The sequence below is a fragment of the Hylobates moloch genome, unplaced genomic scaffold (genome assembly GCF_009828535.3).
Source record: "Hylobates moloch isolate HMO894 unplaced genomic scaffold, HMol_V3 SCAFFOLD_10, whole genome shotgun sequence".
Taxonomy (NCBI): domain Eukaryota; kingdom Metazoa; phylum Chordata; class Mammalia; order Primates; family Hylobatidae; genus Hylobates; species Hylobates moloch.
The window spans coordinates 85220755-85240782 of record NW_026652285.1 but is presented as its reverse complement, the minus strand read 5'-3'; the positions used below and the strand labels follow the sequence as shown (position 1 = coordinate 85240782).

Below are 20028 nucleotides of genomic sequence, written 5' to 3'. Positions count from 1 at the left end.
ACAGAATCCCCACTCAGGAAAGAGGGCGCTGCCTTGAGTGTCACAAAGATTATTGAGAGGCCCTTTAACCTGGGCTCATTTGTAGTCAGTTGGTAGAGCGGAAATCCAACCAGTCGTTTCTCCCTCTGAGGTTCAATAGAAGAACTTGAGGCTCATGAAAAGACCAGATGCACAACATGTAATTCCTGCAGAATATTGGGTCTTTATGTGCAGGTAAGGCTGTGTGATCCCCACTACCCGTCTCTGGGACCCCGATGTCCCCATCTGTACAGTGAGGGGTGGAATGGATGACCTGCAACTGCTCTCCACGTGCTGATCTGCAATTATAAGTGAGCCTGAGGGTGGAGTTGAACACGTTATGGCCAGGACCTTTGCATATTTTCCCTGTAACTCCATCAACTAGCCTTCCATCTTCTCTCCAACAATACTCTATTATTTTATATTTATGCCATGAGCAGTATTGTGGATCTGATGTTTGTGACACAGGGGGAGCGTGCACATTCAAGGTTGGCCTGTGTGGAGACAGTGGGTGTGCGTGTCGTGGGGGCGAGTGTTTACTGGATCTTGTGCTGGTAAGGCTGGAGGAAGCAGGAGCCAGGCCACCAACAACCCGGAGGCTGTGTTTAAAGTCAGGAATTTACTCTGGGACAAGAAGGAACTACCAATGGGTTTTTAATATGTATGTTTTCTCGCTGCATTTTGTTCTTTTTTTTTTTTTCCCCAAATGTCACTCTCTTAGTGAGGCCACTCTGACCACCCGATTTATTTATTTATTTTAGAGACAGGGTCTTGCTCTGTCACTCAGGCTGACGTGCATTATTGCAATGATGGCTCTCTGTGGTCTAGACTCCTGGCCTCAAGTGATCCTCCTGCCTTAGCCTCCTGAGTAGCTGGGACTACAGCGTGCCCAGCTAATTTTTAACAATTTTTGTTTGTTTGTTTTTGAGACAGAGTCTCGCTCTGTCTCCCAGGCTGGAATGCAGTGGCATGATCTCGGCTCACTGAAAGCTCCGTCTCCCGGGTTCATGCCATTCTCCTGCCTCAGCCTCCCGAGTAGCTGGGACTACAGGCACCTGCCACCAAGCCCGGCTAATTTTTTGTATTTTGTTTTTAGTAGAGACAGGGTTTCACTGTGTTAGCCAGGATGGTCTCGATCTCATGACCTCGTGATCTGCCCGCCTCGGCCTCCCAAAGTACTGGGATTACAGATATGAGCCACCATGCCTGGCTGCCTCCCTCTTTTAAGGATCCTTATGATTACATGTAGGACCCACCAGATAATCCGGGGTTATCTTCCCATTTCAAGATCCTTAATATAATCACGTGTGCAAAGTCTCTTTTGCCAGATAACATTCACAGGTTCCGAGCATCAGGACCTGGATAATTTTTAGGGCCATTTTTCAGCCTATTGTAGGGGGCATCCACATTTATAACTTTCCTGACTGTCTGAAAGGGCTTTGAGCCAAACCAGAGCAAACAGCAGACCTCTGGACAGCTGAGAAAGAAAGCAATGGTTTGTTTTAGCTTTGCAGGGAAGGTAAGTGCTGTGTAGATCCCTTCATTGTTGAAGCCAGGGCTAAGGAGGGCAACACCCCCGAGAATTCACAGGTATAGGCTCTTTGCCTCAGTTGTCTTGACAGGTTCCTTTCACAGCTGCTGCAAGGTTGTCCACTCCAGCTGCCGGGGACTCCCAGGCCCTGCATGCCTGCCTCCTGCAGGAAAACTGAGGGGCCTTGGTGTCTCAAACAATGCTGCACTGAGCTCGGAAGGCCAATGCTCACACTGCCCCACATTTGCAGGGTAAACAGGTTTGAAAAACAGCCATCCATGTCCCATCCAGCTGACGACAGCAGATTTACAAATACTTTTTAAGCAAACTTGTGGCAAAATACCCATAACATAGGCCAGACATGTTGGCTCACGCCTGTAATCCGAGCACTTTGGGAGGCTGAGGCAGGCAGATCTCTTGAGGTCAGGAGTTTGAGACCAGCCTGGCCAATATAGTGAAACCCTATCTCTACTAAAAATACAGAAATTAGCTAGGCATAGTAATGGATGCCTGCAATCCCAGCTACTTGGGAGGTTGAGGCAGAAGAATCGCTTGAACCTGGGAGGCAGAGGCTGCAGTGAGCGGAGATCGCACCACTGCATTCCAGCCTGAGCAACAGAGCGAGACTCCATCTCAAAACAAAACAAAACAACAACAAGAACAACAAACACACACAACATAAAATTTGCTCCCTTAACCATTTTAAGTGTACAGTTCAGTATTGTTAATTATATTCATTAATTATACATTGTGTAACCCATATCCAAGATGCTTTTCATCTTGTAAAACGGAAATTCTCTGAACATTAAACAATGCCTTATTCCCCTCTCCCCCACCCCCTGACAACCACCATTCTACTTTGTATCTCTATGATTTGAATGTCTCTCAATACCTCTTAAGTGGAATCACATAGTATTTGTCCTTCTGTGAGTGACATATTTCACTTAACATAATGTCCTTAAAGTTTGCCCATAGTGTGGTGTGTATCAGAATTTTCTTCCTTTTTAAGGCTGAATAACGTTTCATTGTGAGTATATAGGGTATTTTGTTTATTCATTCATCCATTGATGGACACTTGTGTTGCTTTCACCTTTTGGCTATTGTAAATAATGCTGCAGTGAACATGGATCTATAAACACAATGTTTTAAAAAAGTGCGTGCTTCTCCAGAAGCTTGGCCCCGTACTTCTTTTCAGTCTCATGAAAAGAAGATAGGAATGGACCCCCTCTCTCTGTCCCTGTGTAGGCTTCTTGCTGCATTCAGAGTTCTGAATGTACCCCCAAAAATCTCTACCTGATCCGGACTGTACGCCATTTCCTAATCTTAGGGAGATTTGGCAAAGCAGGTTTCAGCTTGTGTATGGTAAATTTCCTCTACAGCAGGTTTTCCTCATCTTGAAGAAATAAACGGATTTTCACCCCCAGGAACACTAAAACAGTTCAAACAGGAGCATCTTGTTGATATCCCCTTGTTGATCTACTATGTATATTTTGACTCCCAATGTATCATAAATCAAATGATCATTTGGTGCTGGAGGAAGGACCCAACTGGAAAAATGTTCTGACTTATCTTTTGGAGTAGAGTAAGTATTCATTTGACCAGATGAAATGGCTGACATTTGACCATTTTTAACCTGAAAAAAAAAAAAAAGGCAATTTCATATATAGTTCAACCAATAGCTGAGGCCACTGTAGGTAGACTCCCCACCCACTGTGCCTGAGTCTGAGAAGGAAGAATGCCTAGCAGATGTAAACCACCTGGCTCTGACACATTGCCCTGGGGGAGACAGCTAAGGAGAAGCTGGTTCTGCTCTGATAACAAAAGGTGTTTTTCTGGTGGTGGGGAGGGGTAAGGGAGGCACTTGAATGAATCTTAGCTCTGGTCACAGTCTGAGGCTGGTGGTTAGTATTATGTGTACCCACCAGGACAATACCTTTGAAAACAGCCCTGTCCCTTCTGTTCTCTCTGGATGGGGCAGATGGGACTCCAGTAGCTAATCAGCGTCCTGGGAGGAATCCATTTGTATCATGTCTGTTTTGAGCAACCTCCATTCTAAGAGGCAACATTCCCGGATCTCAACTCTGCAGCCACCAATTAGGGATTGGGGTGGAGGGGCTGGATAATTAGTGCCATTTCTATCTTTTTCTTTTTGGTTGAGACTCCACATATATAAGCTCTTCTTTTTAAAGCAGTTAGTATTGAGAAATATTTAATTTAGCCAAACAAAGAAGGTGTGTAAATTTGGCAGTAAGTTGTTGACACATCCATGTCACACTACTACCACAGTGACTCAGAGGCAAATCTGAAGAATAGGATGATAAGCAGTTGATACTTCGTTCACTCAACAAACACCTTGCACTGTTTGGGGTCCGGGTTTTGCAGGACAGAGAACTAACCACCTGGTAGTTGACAGGTCAGGGAGGCTTTTTGGGGGGAAAACTCAGTGATCCAGGCATCTCTCCCAAACATTCTTAAACGGCCCCTTTGGAGATATCATAAGTGATTGGTGGAGATATCATAAGTGATTGGTCAGCAAAGCATTGTGGATGAGGGGTCACCTGTATATGTATGGGGATGCGAATTGTGTGCACAGTGTGTGTGCAGATGTTACAGTATGTGTGAATGAGTGTGTGTGTGACTGCATGGGAGTGTCTGCATGTGTGTTTGGTGGATTTATGATTCTGTGCCTGGGAGTCAGAGTGAGTACTAAGCCTCAGTTTATATGAGCAGATGTATGAGCTAAGAGTGTGGGTAAGTGCTGGAATGATGTGTGAGTGAACATGAGGGTCTGAGAGTGTGGCACTTCAAATAAAGAAGAAAAGGCCAGGCCAGGCGCGGTGGCTCATGCCTGCAATCCCAGCACTTTCGGAGGCCGAGGCGGGTGGAACACGAGGTCAGGAGTTCATGACCAGCCTAGCCAAGATGCTGAAATCCTGTCTGTACTAAAAATACAAAAATTAGCCAGGCATGGTGGTGGGCGCCTGTAATCCCAGCTACTCAGGAGGCTGAGGCAGAGAATTGCTTGACCCCAGGAGGCGGAGGTTGCACTAAGCCGAGATCACGCCACTGCGCTCCAGCCTGGGTGACAGACTGAGACAGACTTTTGAGATGTCTCAAAAAAAAAAAAAGAGGAAGAAGAGGAAGAAGAGGAGGAAGAAAAGAAGAAGAAGAAGAAGAAAAGAAGAAGAAGAAGAAGAAAAGGCCAGGTGCAGTGGCTCACATCTGTAATCTTAGCACTTTGGGAGGCTGAGCCAGGAGAATTGCTTGAGCCCAGGAGTTCGAGATCAGCCTGGGCAACATGGTGAGACCTAATCTCTACAAAAAAAGAAAGAAAAAGAAAGAAAAAAAGGGGAGAGGAAGGAGAAATGGGTGGATGCTCACTGCTGGCCATGAGAAAGCCCCTAGGAGGCAAATCTGGGGTGTGAAAGCTGCAGGGTTAATGGCAATCCACATCCCTAATCCCTTATTTGGCAAACTCCAGGACCAGCACTGCTTGCAGCCAGAGCCTGGATGTGTCTGCCTAGACCTGGAGCCAGTCTGTCTGGGTTCCCACTCTCATATCAGCTCTTGAATAGTCTGTTCCCATTTCTTCATGCCTGGAGACAGCTCCTTTATAGACTATCTCCATCTGTAAGGCCCCTGCCTACTTTGCAGAGGGGAAGGTAGGGCTGTCAGCTTCCAGAAAGCAGCCTAGAGTTGCTTCTGTATAAATAGGTTGAGCATAGGGACCATGTAAAGAGGTCACCTAACCTGTTTCTCCAGTAACTGACAGATAGCTGTTTCTAGAGAGTGATAAACAGAGCTCTAGAGAATTCAAAGAGCCTTTTCCTTCAAAGGGATAAAGTGTAGTGGATGTGCCCCTGGGCTGAGACTCAGGAGACCTGACTCCAGACTGTGCTGAAGATAGGAAAGTCATTTTCCATCTCTGGGGGGCCCCTGCAGGAATAAACATAACCTATAGTACAGAATCGCTAAATCTCATTTGTCTGCGTCATTAGCACATGATACTTGTAATGAGCTGTCAACTTGTCTGTCTCTGCTACTAGAATATGGAGTTTTCCTCTGAATTTCCAGGGCCTGCTTGAGCTTTCCATGTATATTAGGGACAACAATAATTGTTATCTAACAGTTATTGCACAATTGCTGTGTATCTAATTCTATGCTACCTACTTCATGTGGAATATTTTTTCTTTTTTTTTTTTTGAGACGGAGTCTCACTGTCGCCCAGGCTGGAGTGCAGTGGCGCGATCTCGGCTCACTGCAAGCTCCGCCTCCTGGGTTCATGCCATTCTCCTGCCTCAGCCTCCCGAGTAGCTGGGACTGCAGGTGCCCGCCAACACGCCCGGCTACTTTTTTTTTTTTTGTATTTTTAGTAGAGACGGGGTTTCACCGTGTTAGCCAGGATGGTCTCGATCTCCTGACCTCGTGATCCGCCCGCCTCGGCCTCCCAAAGTGCTGGGATTACAGGCTTGAGCCACCGCGCCCGGCCTTCATGTGGATTATTTTTTCTAATCAATCAGCACAATAACCAATGATATAGGTCCCATCATGATCCCTGTCTTTTTAGAGAGGCCAAGTAGTTTGCTGTAGGGCACACAGCTGGTGAAGGGCAGAGCCAAGCACTCTGATTCTGGAGGCTCTTTCTTAGGGATGAGCAACAGGACCTTTCTCAGGAGGCATATGAAGGTGCTCAAAAGAGGATTAAATGTTGTTAAGTGGAAGAAGCTGTTCCCTGCATTTGCCTGTCCCCCAACCTCCCACCTGTGAATCCAATTTCAGGATTCAGTTTCCCTCACCCTCAGTAGGACACTGCACTGTCTCGTGGATACTTTTTCTGAACATCCTTATGGTGCTTTTTCCTCATTCTTACCATAGTGATCCTGACTTCTTATATGTCTTTATGGGCTATTCCAGAACGGGCATGATGGCTCACACCTGTAATCCCAGTGCTTTGGCAGGCCAAGGTGGGAGGATCACTTGAGGCCAGAGCTCAAGACCAGCCTGGGCAACATAGAGAGACACTCTCATCTCTACAAAAAACTAAAATATTAGCTGGGCATGGTGGTGCATGCTGTAGCTCTAGCTATTCAGGAGGCCGAGGTAGGAGGATCCCTTGAGCCCAGGAGACAGAGGTTGGAGTGAGCTATGATTGTATCACTGCACTGAAGCCTGTGTGCCAGAGAAAGACCCAGTCTCTAAAATGAAAAAAGGAAAAAGAAAAAACATGTTAGGTTAACTAAATATCAAAAAGCCAAGGATCATTCTGAAAGTCTTCCTGAAAGTGGCCACATTATATATATATATATATAATATCTGTTAGAGATATATATTATGGGTTGTTCTGCATATGGTTCCATAGGTTAGCGATATGTATTAGTTAGATATATATTTCTATCAAATGAAAGCATATGTTCACAGAATCACTTGTACATAAGAGTTTATTGTTGCTGGAAACAACCCAAATACACATTGACAGGAAAACTGTATCCACACAGTGGAACCCTACTCAGCAACAAAAAAGACCAAACCTCATAGCTCAGTCTAATCTCAGAGACACTGAGTACATACTGTATGATTCTATCTAGATGACCTTCCAGAACAGACAAAACAAAACTGTCTTGTCTTGAATAAAGTTGTTCAACCATCTCTGCATCTCAGCTTCCAGCTTGTAAAATGGAGATGTAAACTAAATATATGAGTTTATTTATACACAATTGTATATAAGTATTGTATATTGTATATTGTAAAATATCTTGTACATTATAAAATGGAGATGTAAACTAAATACATATATACATATTTATATATATACATATAAACTAAATACATATACATAAATGAAGATATATATGTATCTAATATATATCACTAACATATGGAACCATATTCAGAACAAAGTGTGTGAGTGAATAGAGTTATAAGGAAAACACATTTTCCTAAAGTAAGTCTTGCTCTTCCCTCAATTTGGACTTTCAAAAATGAGGTATAATTTAATAAGGTATAATTAATTTACTAAACAAGTTATAACATACACTTTGGTGAGCATTGACAAGTGTTTACATCTATAAAACTATCATCCTAAACAAGATATAAACTTTTCCATCACCTTAGAAAATTACCTTGTGCCTCTTTCTAGTCAATTATTCCCATCACCCCTCCTCCCCTCTACAACCATTGTTCTGATTTTTATCACTATAGTTTTGTTTTGTTTGTTCTGGAAGGTCATCTAGATAGAATCATACAGTATGTACTCATTTGTGTTTGGCTCCTTTTGGTAAACTATCTGGGGAAATTCAGCCAGATATAGGGCAAAATTCACCCCCGATATTTCACGTAGGTTCTTTTCTATATTCCCTAAGTGTCGGCCAGTCTGAGAAATAAAGGGACAGAGTACAAAAGAGAGAAATTTTAAAGCTGGGTGAACGGGGGAGACATCACATGTCGGCAGGTTCCGTGATGCCCCCTGAGCCGTAAAACCAGCAAGTTTTTATTAGTGATTTTCAAAAGGGGAGGGAGTGTACGAATAGGGTGCGGGTCACAGAGATCACAGAGATCACATGCTTCACAAGGTAATAAGACATCACAAGGCAAATGGAGGCAGGGCGAGATCACAGGACCACAGGACTGGAGCGAAATTAAAATTGCCAATGAAGTTTCGGGCACGCATTGTCATTGATAACATCTTATCAGGAGCAGGGTTTGAGAGCAGACAACCGGTCTGACCAAAATTTATTAGGCGAGAATTTCCTCATCCTGATAAGCCTGGGAGCACTACAGTAGACTGGGGCTTATTTCATCCCTACAGCTTCAACCATAAAAGACGGCCGCCTTCCGAAGCGGCCATTTCAGAGGCCTACCCTCAGGGATGCATTCTCTTTCTCAGGAATGTTCCTTGCTGAGCAAAAGAATTCGGCGATATTTCTCCCATTTGCTTTTGAAAGAAGAGAAATATGGCTCTGTTCCGCCCGGCTCACTGGCAGTCAGAGTTTAAGGTTATCTCTCTTGTTCCATGAACATTGCTGTTATCCTGTTCTTTTTTCAAGATGCCCAGATTTCATATTGTTCAAACACACATGCTCTACAAACAAGTTGTGCAGTTAACACAATCATCACAGGGTCCTGAGGCGACATACATCCTCCTCAGTTTACGAAGATAATGGGATTAAGAGATTAAAGTAAAGACAGGCATAGGAAATCACAAGGGTATTGATTGGGGAAGTGATAAGTGTCCATGAAATCTTCACAATTTATGTTCTTCTGCCATGGCTTCAGCTAGTCCCTCCATTTGGGGTTCCTGACTTCCTGCAACAGTAAACCCGGTGTCTCTGAGATTAGGCTGAGCTATGAGGTTTGGTCTTTTTTATTGCTAAGTAGGGTTCCACTGTGTGGATATATTTTCCCTGTCAATGTATATTTGGGTTGTTTCCAGCAACAATAAACTCTCATGTACAAGTGATTCTGTGGAGATATGCTTTCATTTTTATTCAGCAAATACCTAGGAGTGGAATTGCTCTGTCAGGCTATTTTCTCTGACACTCAGAGGTCCTTTGCAATTCTTAGAAATACTCCTTTATTAAAAAACGTGATTACTTAAAATGACAAGTCATCACCATAGGGCCTGGAGATTTCCTGGAGCACAAATGCTTGTGATCCTTTAATTATGTTGTAGGGCTCCATTCCAGCACATGAGACAGTATATTCAGGGCTCTGTTGTAGTTTCCTGATAGCTCAGAGTAGGCACAGAAAAACAGAACAAAGAAAGAATATGATCTTCACACAGAACTGTATAAAACTTCTCAGGGTAATTATAATTTGAGTCGAGCAATGGAAGACACTAAAATCACTTGGTCAGTATAGTCCTTTGGAGAGAAGACTCGGACAGGACTAAATAAGGAATCAAAAACAATAGTTTGGGTCTTGGCTAAGCTGTGTCCTAACTGTGTGACCTTATATAAAGTCGTTCAACCATCTCTGCATCTCAGTTTCTAGCTTGTAAAATGGAGATGAAATCTTGTGAGATGATGACAGATATTCTCTGTCCCCTGCACAGGGATTCTGTGGGGACAAGGTAAGATAAAGTCTGCTTAAGTCTAATCCTGGATAAACTGTAAAGTGCCATGCAAAATGAGATAGCATCATGTGAAGAGAGGCAGGAACTCACACAGAGCTTGTTTTGTGCTCCGATGACTGGCACTGATTGTCACAAGAACTCACTGCCCTTGTTTCAGGGACGTTGAACAAGGTCAAACACAGTGACAATAACTCTTTGTGAGCTGCCAGTTGGGCCCGGATGTCCCTCTCCATTGTGTTCATCTCTGCAATGGGGGACTGTTGGGCTCTGGATTCTTCTACATCTGTAGGAGAATCTTTCCCAATAGCACAGCTACCTTCCCACCCCCCAAACAATAGGCCCTCAACTCTCTCGGCCCTCACTCATCTTTATTTACCCAACCCATTCTCAGTTCCCCACTGCAGGTGACAAAAAGTTGAATGTTTTATGAAAACTCTGTTTGGGTAGTTCTAGCCAAAGATGTCATGGATAAATCTTAAATGGATATAGCAGGTAGTGCAGGCAGCATCATATAATGGCTGTTATTGATTGAGTGTTTACCTCTAGGTGCTAAGGGCTCACAACTACCCTATGAGTTGGGCGGTATGATTATCCTCAGTTTACAAATGATGAAATGGAAGCAGTTTTATGGGAAGAACTCAGGAGTAGGAGTCTTAGAACCTGAGGGTGCCACTGTTGTCACTACCTGGGCCTCAGTTTCCTTATCAATAAAATGACAGTGAGGATTATCTTCTTTTAATCTCTGACATCTTTTCTAACACTGACATCCTGGGAGTCCATGTTTGACTTTGGGTGAGTCATACAGCCTCTCTGAAACCCTTTCCTCATCTGTAAAATGGGAGAACCATCACAACCTGGCTGCTCGTTCCCAAAGTGCCATTGTGACAGTGCCCGGTAAGGAGGGAATTGTGCTGAGATGTTAAGTGTATGTCTCTGTTTTCTCTCCAAGGGACCTGAGCCCATAAAAAAATGAAGGGTACCTGTGATAAGCAGAAATCAGGCACTGCCTTAGAGGCATTTGCTTGGTAAGGAGTGAAGAAATAACAGAGATTATGAGATATTTTGATACGAGAAAACCTTGGGGATCATTGTGTTAAATACTTTCTATTTGATAGCAGAGAAAACTGATGCCAGAAAAGATGGTGCCCTCCCTGAGGACACTTAGAGGGCAAAGGAAGAGCTGGGGCTGCAGCTCTGGTTCACTGACTTCAGGTATTCTGGTCTATCAGGAACACTTCCAAGCTTCTTCTTCTTTTTTTTACTTTTTTTTGAGACAGAGTCTCCCTCTGTCACTCAGGCTGGAGTACAGTGGTGCAATCATAACTCACTGTAACTTCCAACTCCTGGGCTCAAGCACTCCTCCTACCTTGGCCTCCCAAAGTGCTGGTATTACAGGTGTGGGCCACTGTGTCAGCGATTCCGCGAGAGTCCGCGAGGTGGCGAGCGACCACCGCTCGGCCGCGAGCTCAGCGCTTCCCTCGCCGCTTCCCAACGGCCAGCAGAGGGCGCGCGCCTAGCGCTGAGCCCAACCGCCCTCTCCAACGGAACCAGGAGCAGACCGGGCGGGACCGGACCGCGGTTTGTGTCCAAGCCCAGCGGTGTTTGCGGCGGGTCCGGGGCCTGGAAGCGCTGGGGCGGCGCCAAGAGTGAGTAAGAAGTTCTGGAACAGCCTCAGTTCCAAAAAACTGAGTCACTGTGTTGCGGCATGAAATTTTGCCCCTAACTCATGTGTCCCGGGGTGGCCCGGGAGCAGCGGGCCCTTCCTCTTCCAGGCTCCCTGGCCCCGGTCTTTGACGACTCAGAGCTCCTGCGGTCACCAAGCCGCTCTGGAGACTCATCGGAGCAGCTCCCCGATGCCGTCAGCTCTTTTCTGCAGTTACAGCCTCAGTTAATTTCCAAAGTCGCCCACTTTCAAAACACGACCTTAGGAAGGGACAATATGTACGCATCTTCTTGCGGCCAGCAGCAGTGATGGCAACGCTGTAGGCACCTCCTTCCCTTAGGAAAAAGCCAAACATTTCACGAAGTCCTTCTGTGCTTTTAGACGAAACTGGAAAATGGCCTTCATTGGAAAAGCCCCAGTCCTCGGGGAGCAGATGCCCCATCTCTGGCAGTGCAGTGCTCCTGGGAGCTGTCTGGAACATTCCGCAAGTGAGTACTTTTACTTTTCTTTGGTGACAACTTTATAGGTTGAATGGAATTTGCCAAAATTTAGTTTCCCACTGTGCCCAACACTTGTACAGCTCTCAGAGCGTTGCAGTTACAGGATCTGCCCATGGCTTGATTTAAAATGTGGATATTTTGCTCACAATGGAATATTTAGCATGAATTTTGATTTTTAAAATGTTGCGTTAAGGCTGGGTGTGGTGCCTCACGCCTGTAATCTCAGCACTTTTGGAGGCCAAGGCGGGCAGATCACCTGAGGTCAGGGGTTGAAGATCAGCCTGGCCAACCTGGTGAAACCCCATCTCTACTAAAAATACAAAAATTAGCCAGGCATGGGGGCGGGTGCCTGTAATCCCAGCTACTGGGGAGCCTGAGGCAGGAGAATTACTTGAACCTGGGAGGCAGAGGTTGCAGTGAGCCGAGATCTTGCCACTGCACTCCAGCCTGAGCAACAGAGAAAGATTCCGTCCAAAAAATAATAATAAAATAAAATAAAATAAAATGTTGCATTACTATGTTACTTTTTCATGGGAATAGTAACAAATGAAGCTAGCAGGCCTGATGAAATCCCAGCACTGTAGCAATCGCTCCATGAAGATGAGCCGCGCTGCCCGTTCCCTCCCCACTGCATATCTAGGGGCCCTCAGTGGCTCTGGTGGTTTCTTCCTAGACTTACTTCATGGGGACTTCCAGGGGAGCCCCGCCTCAGGTAGGTGACTGCACTTCATCTGGGCTCTTCTTTTCCAGCGGTCACTCCTCTGCCCTGCATTGGCCTTGACCACATGACCCAGAGGCACAGGGAGAAGCCTCCTTGGATGCTTGGCAAGTGACTTCAGTGGCTGAGAGTGTCTAAGGAGAGCCGGGAACACCGCATGCTTCCTGCAGATGGCGGGGCAGACCTCTGTGCAAGAGTGCCTGAAGGGGATCTCCCGTGGTGCTACCTGGTCCAGGGAGGTCACAGAGCGCTCCTCCACCCTGAGCACAAGGGGTCCCACCAAGGACAAGGACAAGATTCAGCACCGTCGCACGCAGAACAGCTACCTGGAGCCACAGGCCACTTTCCAAAAAGGGAGTTTGCAGGCCAGAAGCCACCCCTGCAGCATTGTCTTTGTGCTCCAAGAGAAGCCCTGGCACACACTTCTGCTCAGATGGAACCACTGTACCCTCAGTGTCCTTGTCAGTACCAGCTGGTGACTTTCCTACTCAAACCCTTCCCTCACTCTCTGCCTCATTTTCTCAAGGTGCCATGTTTGCCTGAAAGGACACTGGCAGCCAGCAGTGGTGGCGGCTGGTCCTCTAGATGGGCACGAATGCCATTGGCAGGCAATGGGGCAGACTCCATGGAAAGATGCTTCCCTTCCTCAAGGTATGCACTCAGCGGGGAGACCTCATTGTCAAGTTCAGAGTTACGCTGCAGACTGCACAGCACCTCGCCTGCTTCCAGGACCTGCTCCGGTCAGCCCAGGATCCACCACAGCAGGACCCCCCATCCTGTGCTCACCCAGGGCTTGTCCATGGCACTGGAAACTCCTTCCTGTTCCCGATCGCCCTCTGGGCAAGGAGTGGGCAGGGACATGTAGCTCGTGCCGAGGTCTAATACTGTGTTCCCAGCATGGAAGCAGGTGCCCTGAAGAGGAGTGGGGACACTTCTTGTGGCATGCCGGATTCCGTGTAGAAAGCTGTGACTGTCACCCCTCCTCCCCACTCGGTTTTGTTAGTGGACCTTTCCCTGGCCCTTCTCTCCTTGGCCCACTCTTGGCAGGAGAGAGGAGGAGAGGATCTCACTTTCCACCTGCACCGGCCACACCCTCGGTCTGCGGGGTTCCCAGCAGCTGGCCAGGGATGCTCCACACCTGGTGGTCAAGTAACCATCTCCTCACTCTGGGCATCTGTGCCCTCTCTGGGGTTGGAACAGGAAAGAAAGCCAAGACCTTTATGTGGGACTTGAGTTGAGACTCAATTCTGTAGAGTCAGGGGTGAGGAGGAGCCAGGCCTCCTGTGTGCTCTCCATACCCCAGAGCCGGGTGCCCAGTTCCATGGGTCCTGATGGACAGAAAGGAAGAACGGGGGGGGGGGGGCTGCTGCACCATGGGTAGTAGTGCAGGGGGGGCCGCCTCCGGCTGAATGCCCAGGGACTCCTGGGGGCTGCTGGCCCCGGTCCCAGCAGTGGGTCCTGTTTCTTCTTTCCCCTCAGAATGCAGGGTCCACCACCCCCAAACGTTCCCTCCACATTTGGTGAAATAGGAAGTTCCATGGCTCTTACCCTTCTTTTAGGGTGACTGAGAGATTTATTTTCACAGAAGCCTCAGTGGCCCGGTCCGTACCCACCTCTGCATGTGGTTGCAGAAAGTGAAGGATTGTCAGGGAGCAGGGCAGATGTTTAGTGGATCTGTGTCCTTGGTCAAAGTTTTGTTTTTCCTCCAGAAGAAAAAGGCTTGTGAACATGCCACCGTATTCTTCATTCCTTCTTTTGGAAATGTATGAAGAACGGGTGGCATTTTGGAGTCATTGGCCTGTGAACAGTTGGCCCAGAGGAAGAGTTAGATGTGGGTGGGTGTGGCCGCCTCTGACCCTCCCTAGCCCAGGTGTGTGTGGGCAGCCCAGGCAGGCACTCAGGAAAGGTGAGGTGGAGCCTTGCATGCTCTGAGCACAAATTCCTGGGAACCCTTAAACCCAAGCACTGCCTTGACAGCAGCCAACATGGCTGATAGAAGAGACACAGAAGTCCAGCTGATGCCAGACAGAGGGCGTCACTAGAGAGCCGTGCTACATGGGGTTGGAGCAGAATTTCGGGATAGTGATGGCAAGCCTCCTCCCAAGCCAGCTGGGGAGTATGGGGAGGGGGTGGCCGGAGGAACCTGGCATCCCCGGGTTAGTACCACAGAGGTGGCTCTGCCTGCAGCTCGGCCTCTGCCTCATCCTGACTCCCCCTGCTTTGGCCATGGCTCTTCTTGTCCTTCCCTCTTCTCAGTGCAGGAGGACCCTGAATCAAACGCCTGATCTACGTTTTCACTTCACCCTCGGATGAAGCTTGTGGTGAACCCCAGGGCTCTGTGTGTCTCCTGAGTCTCTGCAGACCTCGGGTCCGGGACCCAGAGACTCTTCTCCCTGGGGCAGGAGGCACTGGGGTGTGTAGACGGGGGTGGCCTGGGGCACAGTAGCTGATGGGGGGACTTCCTAGCTTTCTGGGCCTTTCCAACTCTGAGTGTGACCTTCCTTTTCTTGATCACAGCCCCCAACTTCGGAGCCTGCTAGAGCCTGCAGAATTTGGCTTCATCGTCTGCCTCTGTGAGGAAAGGCGGGGCCTGGCAGTCCAGTGAATCTTGTATATTTGCTCCCCACCTTGGTGGTGAATACATTCTTGGGTGGTGAATACATTCTCTCCTTGCCTTCACTCTAGAAAAGTCCCCTGTTTTGTGATGTAGGATGTGGTCAATGACTGACTCGTTCTTCAAGTGTCAATATCGCTCTGGACCATAGACACAGCTCTGCTTTCTGGTGTTCCTGGGCTCTGCACACAGCAGGAGCCACTCTGGGCTCTGTGAGATGCATCTTCTGACTCACTTTCTTCTTGTTGGCTCTTTTCCATGCGTCTTCTGCCACTGCCCTGTTCTGGGTGGGAGGCTGTCACACTGTGGTTGGGGGTCCCCTCTCCTGCCTCCCCTCTTTGATCCTTTTCTGTGAGGGTCTGCTGGGGTCCTGTGTGTCGTGCATTGTTGATAGATTCCTGTCGTGCTTGCTGTCCTCCCCATTCTAAGGGACCTCTGATTGCCTGTGAGCAGTTTACAGGGGCCTCTCCTGGCCCCTTCACCCAAGGAATTCCCACAATGCGTGAGTTTGTGAGGGGCGGATCCTGGGAGTATGTGACGTCAGGTGAGAAGGGAGAGCCCGTCCTAGTCCGGTGGGCTCCTCTAACAAAGTACATTAGCCTGGGGAGTTACTAACGCCCGAAATGTGTTGTCAAAGTTCTGAAGGCTGAGAAGTCCAAGATCAAGATGCCTGAGGATTCAGTGCCTGGTGAGGACCCATTCCTTAGGGCAGTGCCTCTAGCTGTGTCCTCATGTGGCCGAAGGGGACAAGGGAGGTTGCGGGAGCCTGTTTGATGAGAGCACTAGCTTCCTTCAGGAGGGGATTATTGAGAAAGTCTGTCTGGTTTCAGGGCATTCCCAAGGCCCCACCTGTTCATTCTACCCCATTGGGAATTAGGCTTCAACATATAAATTTGGGAGACACTGACATTTAGGCCATAGCGCGTCAAAGGCAAAGTGAGGCCGAGTGTGGAAAACATCCCAGAATCTGGATGTGGCCCAGGCAGAAGGAAACTCAAAGTGATGGGGTGACTCATGGTCCCTGGTCTGTGTAGGACTCAGCGGGGAGGATGGCCCTGGGCACAGTGGCGGTGTCTGTTGGAGGATGGTAGGGAACATGTTGGTGGGGGAGGGTGGAGCCCACTATGAGTGGCAACTCCCTGGGGGCGCAGGAAGCAAAGCTTGAGGTGGCTCCCATCTCCCCTCCTTGCACACAGTGTCACCTCTGTGGTGGCCCTGTCATCCGCCTCAGTTCACAGGTGTTGCTGTGACAACTCCTCAGATTACCTTCAAAAGGAGGCTTGTGCAGGTGCCTGCAGGAGCCAGGAGGTGGAAATGCATCCTGAGTGTCCAGGGACAGGCCAGCCTGGCAGGGGTCCACGGCCCCACAGTCCCAACGACTGCCTCAGAAATGGGCAGAGAGCATACTCGGTTCTAGCTTGCAAGGCCCACATCTCAGAGCCGCGGACAGTCAGGAAGGGTCCGTGAACGTGGAGAGGGAGCAAAAATGACCCATGAACCTCAGGCCGCTGTGCTGCCATCCAGCCAAGTGCAGCACCAGCCCTTCGGGCCTCGAGATCCTCTACCCTTCTCTGGGCCTTGCTAATTTCCTCCTCCAGCCCCTCAGTGTGTGTATGCACATACACACCTGCACGCATGCACATGCACACCCAGTGCAATTTCTCTCTGCTCCCATGTACTCCCCAAAATTCAATGAGTTCCTCTTTCCTCCTCAGAGATATAGACCCGGGCCCCATCTCAGCCTGCAGAGGCCTGAATCTTTCCCAGGATTGTTTTCTATTTCTCAGGTCCTGCTTTAAAACAAAACCTAAAACTTAAACAAACTAAAATGCTTTCTGAAAAGAATAATACACCAACATAAAGTCCGGGTATCCTAAGCATGCTGTGTGTATGTTGTCTGAAATTGAATATGCTGTGAAACCACCACCTGTGTTGAAATGCAGTGTTTCCCAAGACCTGGGGGCTCTCTCCAGTTGCTAATTGTGATCACCTCTCCCGATCACCGCTGAGTCCTGTAGGTCACCTTCTCCTGACCTATTACGCCACTGATTGCTTATGCTGGGCACAATTTTATACCCTTGGTGTTGTTCAGTCTAATCATCCCCATAACCCTATGAGATGATCATTCCCATATGACAGAGGAGAAAACTTGGGGACACAGGGGCTGTGTCCTGGCCAAGGCCTCACTGGCAGCAAAAGGCAGAGCAGGAATCCAGCCAGGAGCCCCAGCACAGTCCTGTTCTTCCCCCACTAAACTGGGCTGTGAAATATATCATGGCAGTTTGGAAAACGGGCTAACTGCATGCTGAGGGAGGTGGTGATGGATACCCACTTCTTTTCATGGGAAGGTGAGGTGTCTCCATGCCCCCCTCAGGTCTAGCCTTTCTCTGTGGCTCAGAACCTTGGGAAAGTGGGAGGCTCAGAGGAGGAAAGGGACTTACTTGCCCAAGGGCCACAGCTGCTAAGTGGCAGGTAAGGGACCGTTATTCTCCTGTCCCTTTCACAGAGGACAGGAGGAAAGTGAGGCCAGGTGGTGTACATGAGTTTAGCGTCTTTTCTGCAGCAGGCCCAGATCAGCTTTGCACATGGTGCTGACCTCAAATTCAGCCCTAGAGGGGCCTGTCTCTGCCCTGAGTGAGTATTGAGGTGCACGCTTCTTCCCCTTTGTTCTGTCCATTTCCAAAAATGTGAACACACACCTCCAACATGTTTCTGTGTATATTATTGTGTGCATAGATACTACCATTGTGAAATATTATGCAGATTCATAATGCACTATGCCATTGAAAATTGCAAATTTCAAAAGAAATGTGTAATAAACATTTAAAATAAATATTTCTGTTCTCAATTGTTAAGGAATATAATCAGGTTCTCTGCAAAATACTATGGTTTAAAAATAACAAAGATAATATGGATATTAATAATGTTTCCTCAACAGGAATGATGGAGAATTCTTCAGTTTTTCTCTAGGGATTTAATTTTTGAATTGGGATTTTGGGTAAGATAGCTTTAGGATAAAATATGTGCACACAAGAAAATAGCATATTTTTCCTAAAAATTTGTTTTTTATGCATTATCATATACACATAAAAATAGTCTTATTTTGGCTGGGCATAGTGGCTCACGCCTGTAATCCCAGCACCTTGGGAGGCTGAGGCAGGTAGATCACCTGAGTTCAGGAGTTTGAGAACAGCCTGGTCAACATGGTGAAACCCCATCTCTATTGAAAATACAAAAAAATTAGACGGGCATGGGGCGGGCACCTGTAATCCCAGCTACTTGGGAGACTGAGGCAGGAGAATCGCTTGAACCCGGGAGGTGGAGGTTGCAGTGAGCCAAGATAGCGCTGTTGCACTCCAGCCTGGGCAATAAGAGTGAAATTCCGTCTTAAAAAAAAAAGAAAGAAGTAGTTTTATTTCAAAATTAGAAGCAAATAGAAAATAAATATATCCTGCTATAGAGACTTGTCTTTGGATGCTTATGACCTCCTGTAAATGCAGTTCCTCCCTCATCCCATCTAAGTATCCTTCCTCAGCCTCCTCAAATTGGAGCCTGCATCATCAGAACCACGTGGAAGGCTCTGAAAACACTGGCGGCATAGAGGGAGACCCTATCTCCAAAAACCAAAACAAAAAAAGCCCTTTATTTTTAATGGGATAAAGAGTTAAATGGTAGTTAGATATTCAAGTTTTGTATGGTCCATGAACAAACAAACAAACAAAAAAACACGACACTTGATGGAGACTGCAGGCCTGTGTTCTGTACCTGGCTTTGAGGCCGTGATTGGATGGGATGGTGTGCTTCCTGTGCCTGTCCTGTCCTCTGTGTGTTTAATTTACTCTCAGCTGGCCATTGTTCTTTCCATGATCTTATTTTCCAGGCATTGTCCTAGGACCCAAGGTCTCTTACATTCTTACATGTAACAGTAAGAATTCTTACAACAAGAATTGAGAGAGTAGAAGCTATTTTTCCTATACCTTAGAACTTTGGGAGAAGTTTAAAGGGAGATACTGCATGTATTCTGTGTCATCATCTAATTTCTACAAACCCTTCTTAAGGAACTGACATTAATGTTGTACTTAATTCTTCAGGCAGTGTGAATAGTATTCCTTTTTATGTCTCTACTGATGCCTAGGAAAATTTTGTACCTTACAAAAAGAAAAAACATACAACCAACACAATCTGGTACATATTTACTGTGTACATGTGTACACTGATTTCCTTAGTCTGTATGCCCAGACTGGGAATGCTTAGATCCCAGTTCCACTAATTATTAATTAAACGACTTCCACATTACTCCTTACCACCACTGGCCTAATTGACTATCTCAGCAATATTGCACCAGGATGCCCTTTTCTCCACATATTAGACAATAATTATCTTCTGGGCATCTAAAAAAACAAGCTGAACAACAAACCCTATACACAGGCCACACTACAATCCATGCTGACTCCAGTGTGGAGGGCGCTTGAGATGTATATAAAAAACTTAAAGCCATGAATAAATCCCATGACGCTGGCCCTCCAGAAACTAAAATTTCTTTTCAGCTTTTGCCTTTTGGGCACAGCTCTTTGTAAACAAATTTTCTATGGCTTGCCAAAAACAGCCAGGGCCCGGAATATCTGAATCTCCTTTCCCAAGTTTCGTGAGTTTCCACCCGATTCCTGCCTACACTGGGGCTCTTTCTTTGACTCACGGGCTCACAGAGCAAAGAAGAAGGCTGCGGAGATACACACATGAACCCATCAGAAGCCGGATCGGTAAAGTATGAATGAAAATAAATACGATACACATTTACCGTGTGTGACGTCTTCATTAGGGAATTCACTAGAATCGGCCGAATTCACACACTTATCGCCCCACATGCGTCCCCTGTCCCCGTCGGGAGAATTTTCAGCTCTACTCCCGTGGGT

General features: G+C 47.1%; 1 protein-coding gene and 1 long non-coding RNA gene across 3 annotated transcripts; one reads left to right on the top strand and one right to left on the bottom strand.

The window, feature by feature from the left end:
- Window positions 1-2523: 2523 nt before the first annotated feature.
- On the bottom strand, window positions 2524-11072 carry LOC131384503 (uncharacterized). Its single transcript, XR_009215398.1, has 3 exons — window positions 10987-11072; window positions 6420-6744; window positions 2524-3182 (listed from the first exon to the last, which is right to left on the bottom strand). It is a non-coding gene; the product is annotated as an uncharacterized LOC131384503 (long non-coding RNA).
- A 60-nt stretch (window positions 11073-11132) lies between these two features.
- On the top strand, window positions 11133-17948 carry LOC116474262 (uncharacterized). 2 transcript variants are annotated; one of them, XM_032162685.2, is made up of 3 exons: window positions 11133-11266; window positions 11665-11771; window positions 12534-13852. In XM_032162685.2, the coding sequence occupies exon 3, from the start codon at window positions 13113-13115 to the stop codon at window positions 13737-13739; it is 627 nt and encodes a 208-aa protein (XP_032018576.1). In that variant the 5' UTR covers window positions 11133-11266; window positions 11665-11771; window positions 12534-13112; the 3' UTR covers window positions 13740-13852. The 2 variants fall into 2 exon arrangements, with proteins under 2 accessions (XP_032018576.1, XP_058302020.1); XM_058446037.1 differs by lacking the exon at window positions 11133-11266 and adding an exon at window positions 15019-17948 and having other exon boundaries at window positions 11327-11771; window positions 12534-13152.
- Window positions 17949-20028: the final 2080 nt, after the last annotated feature.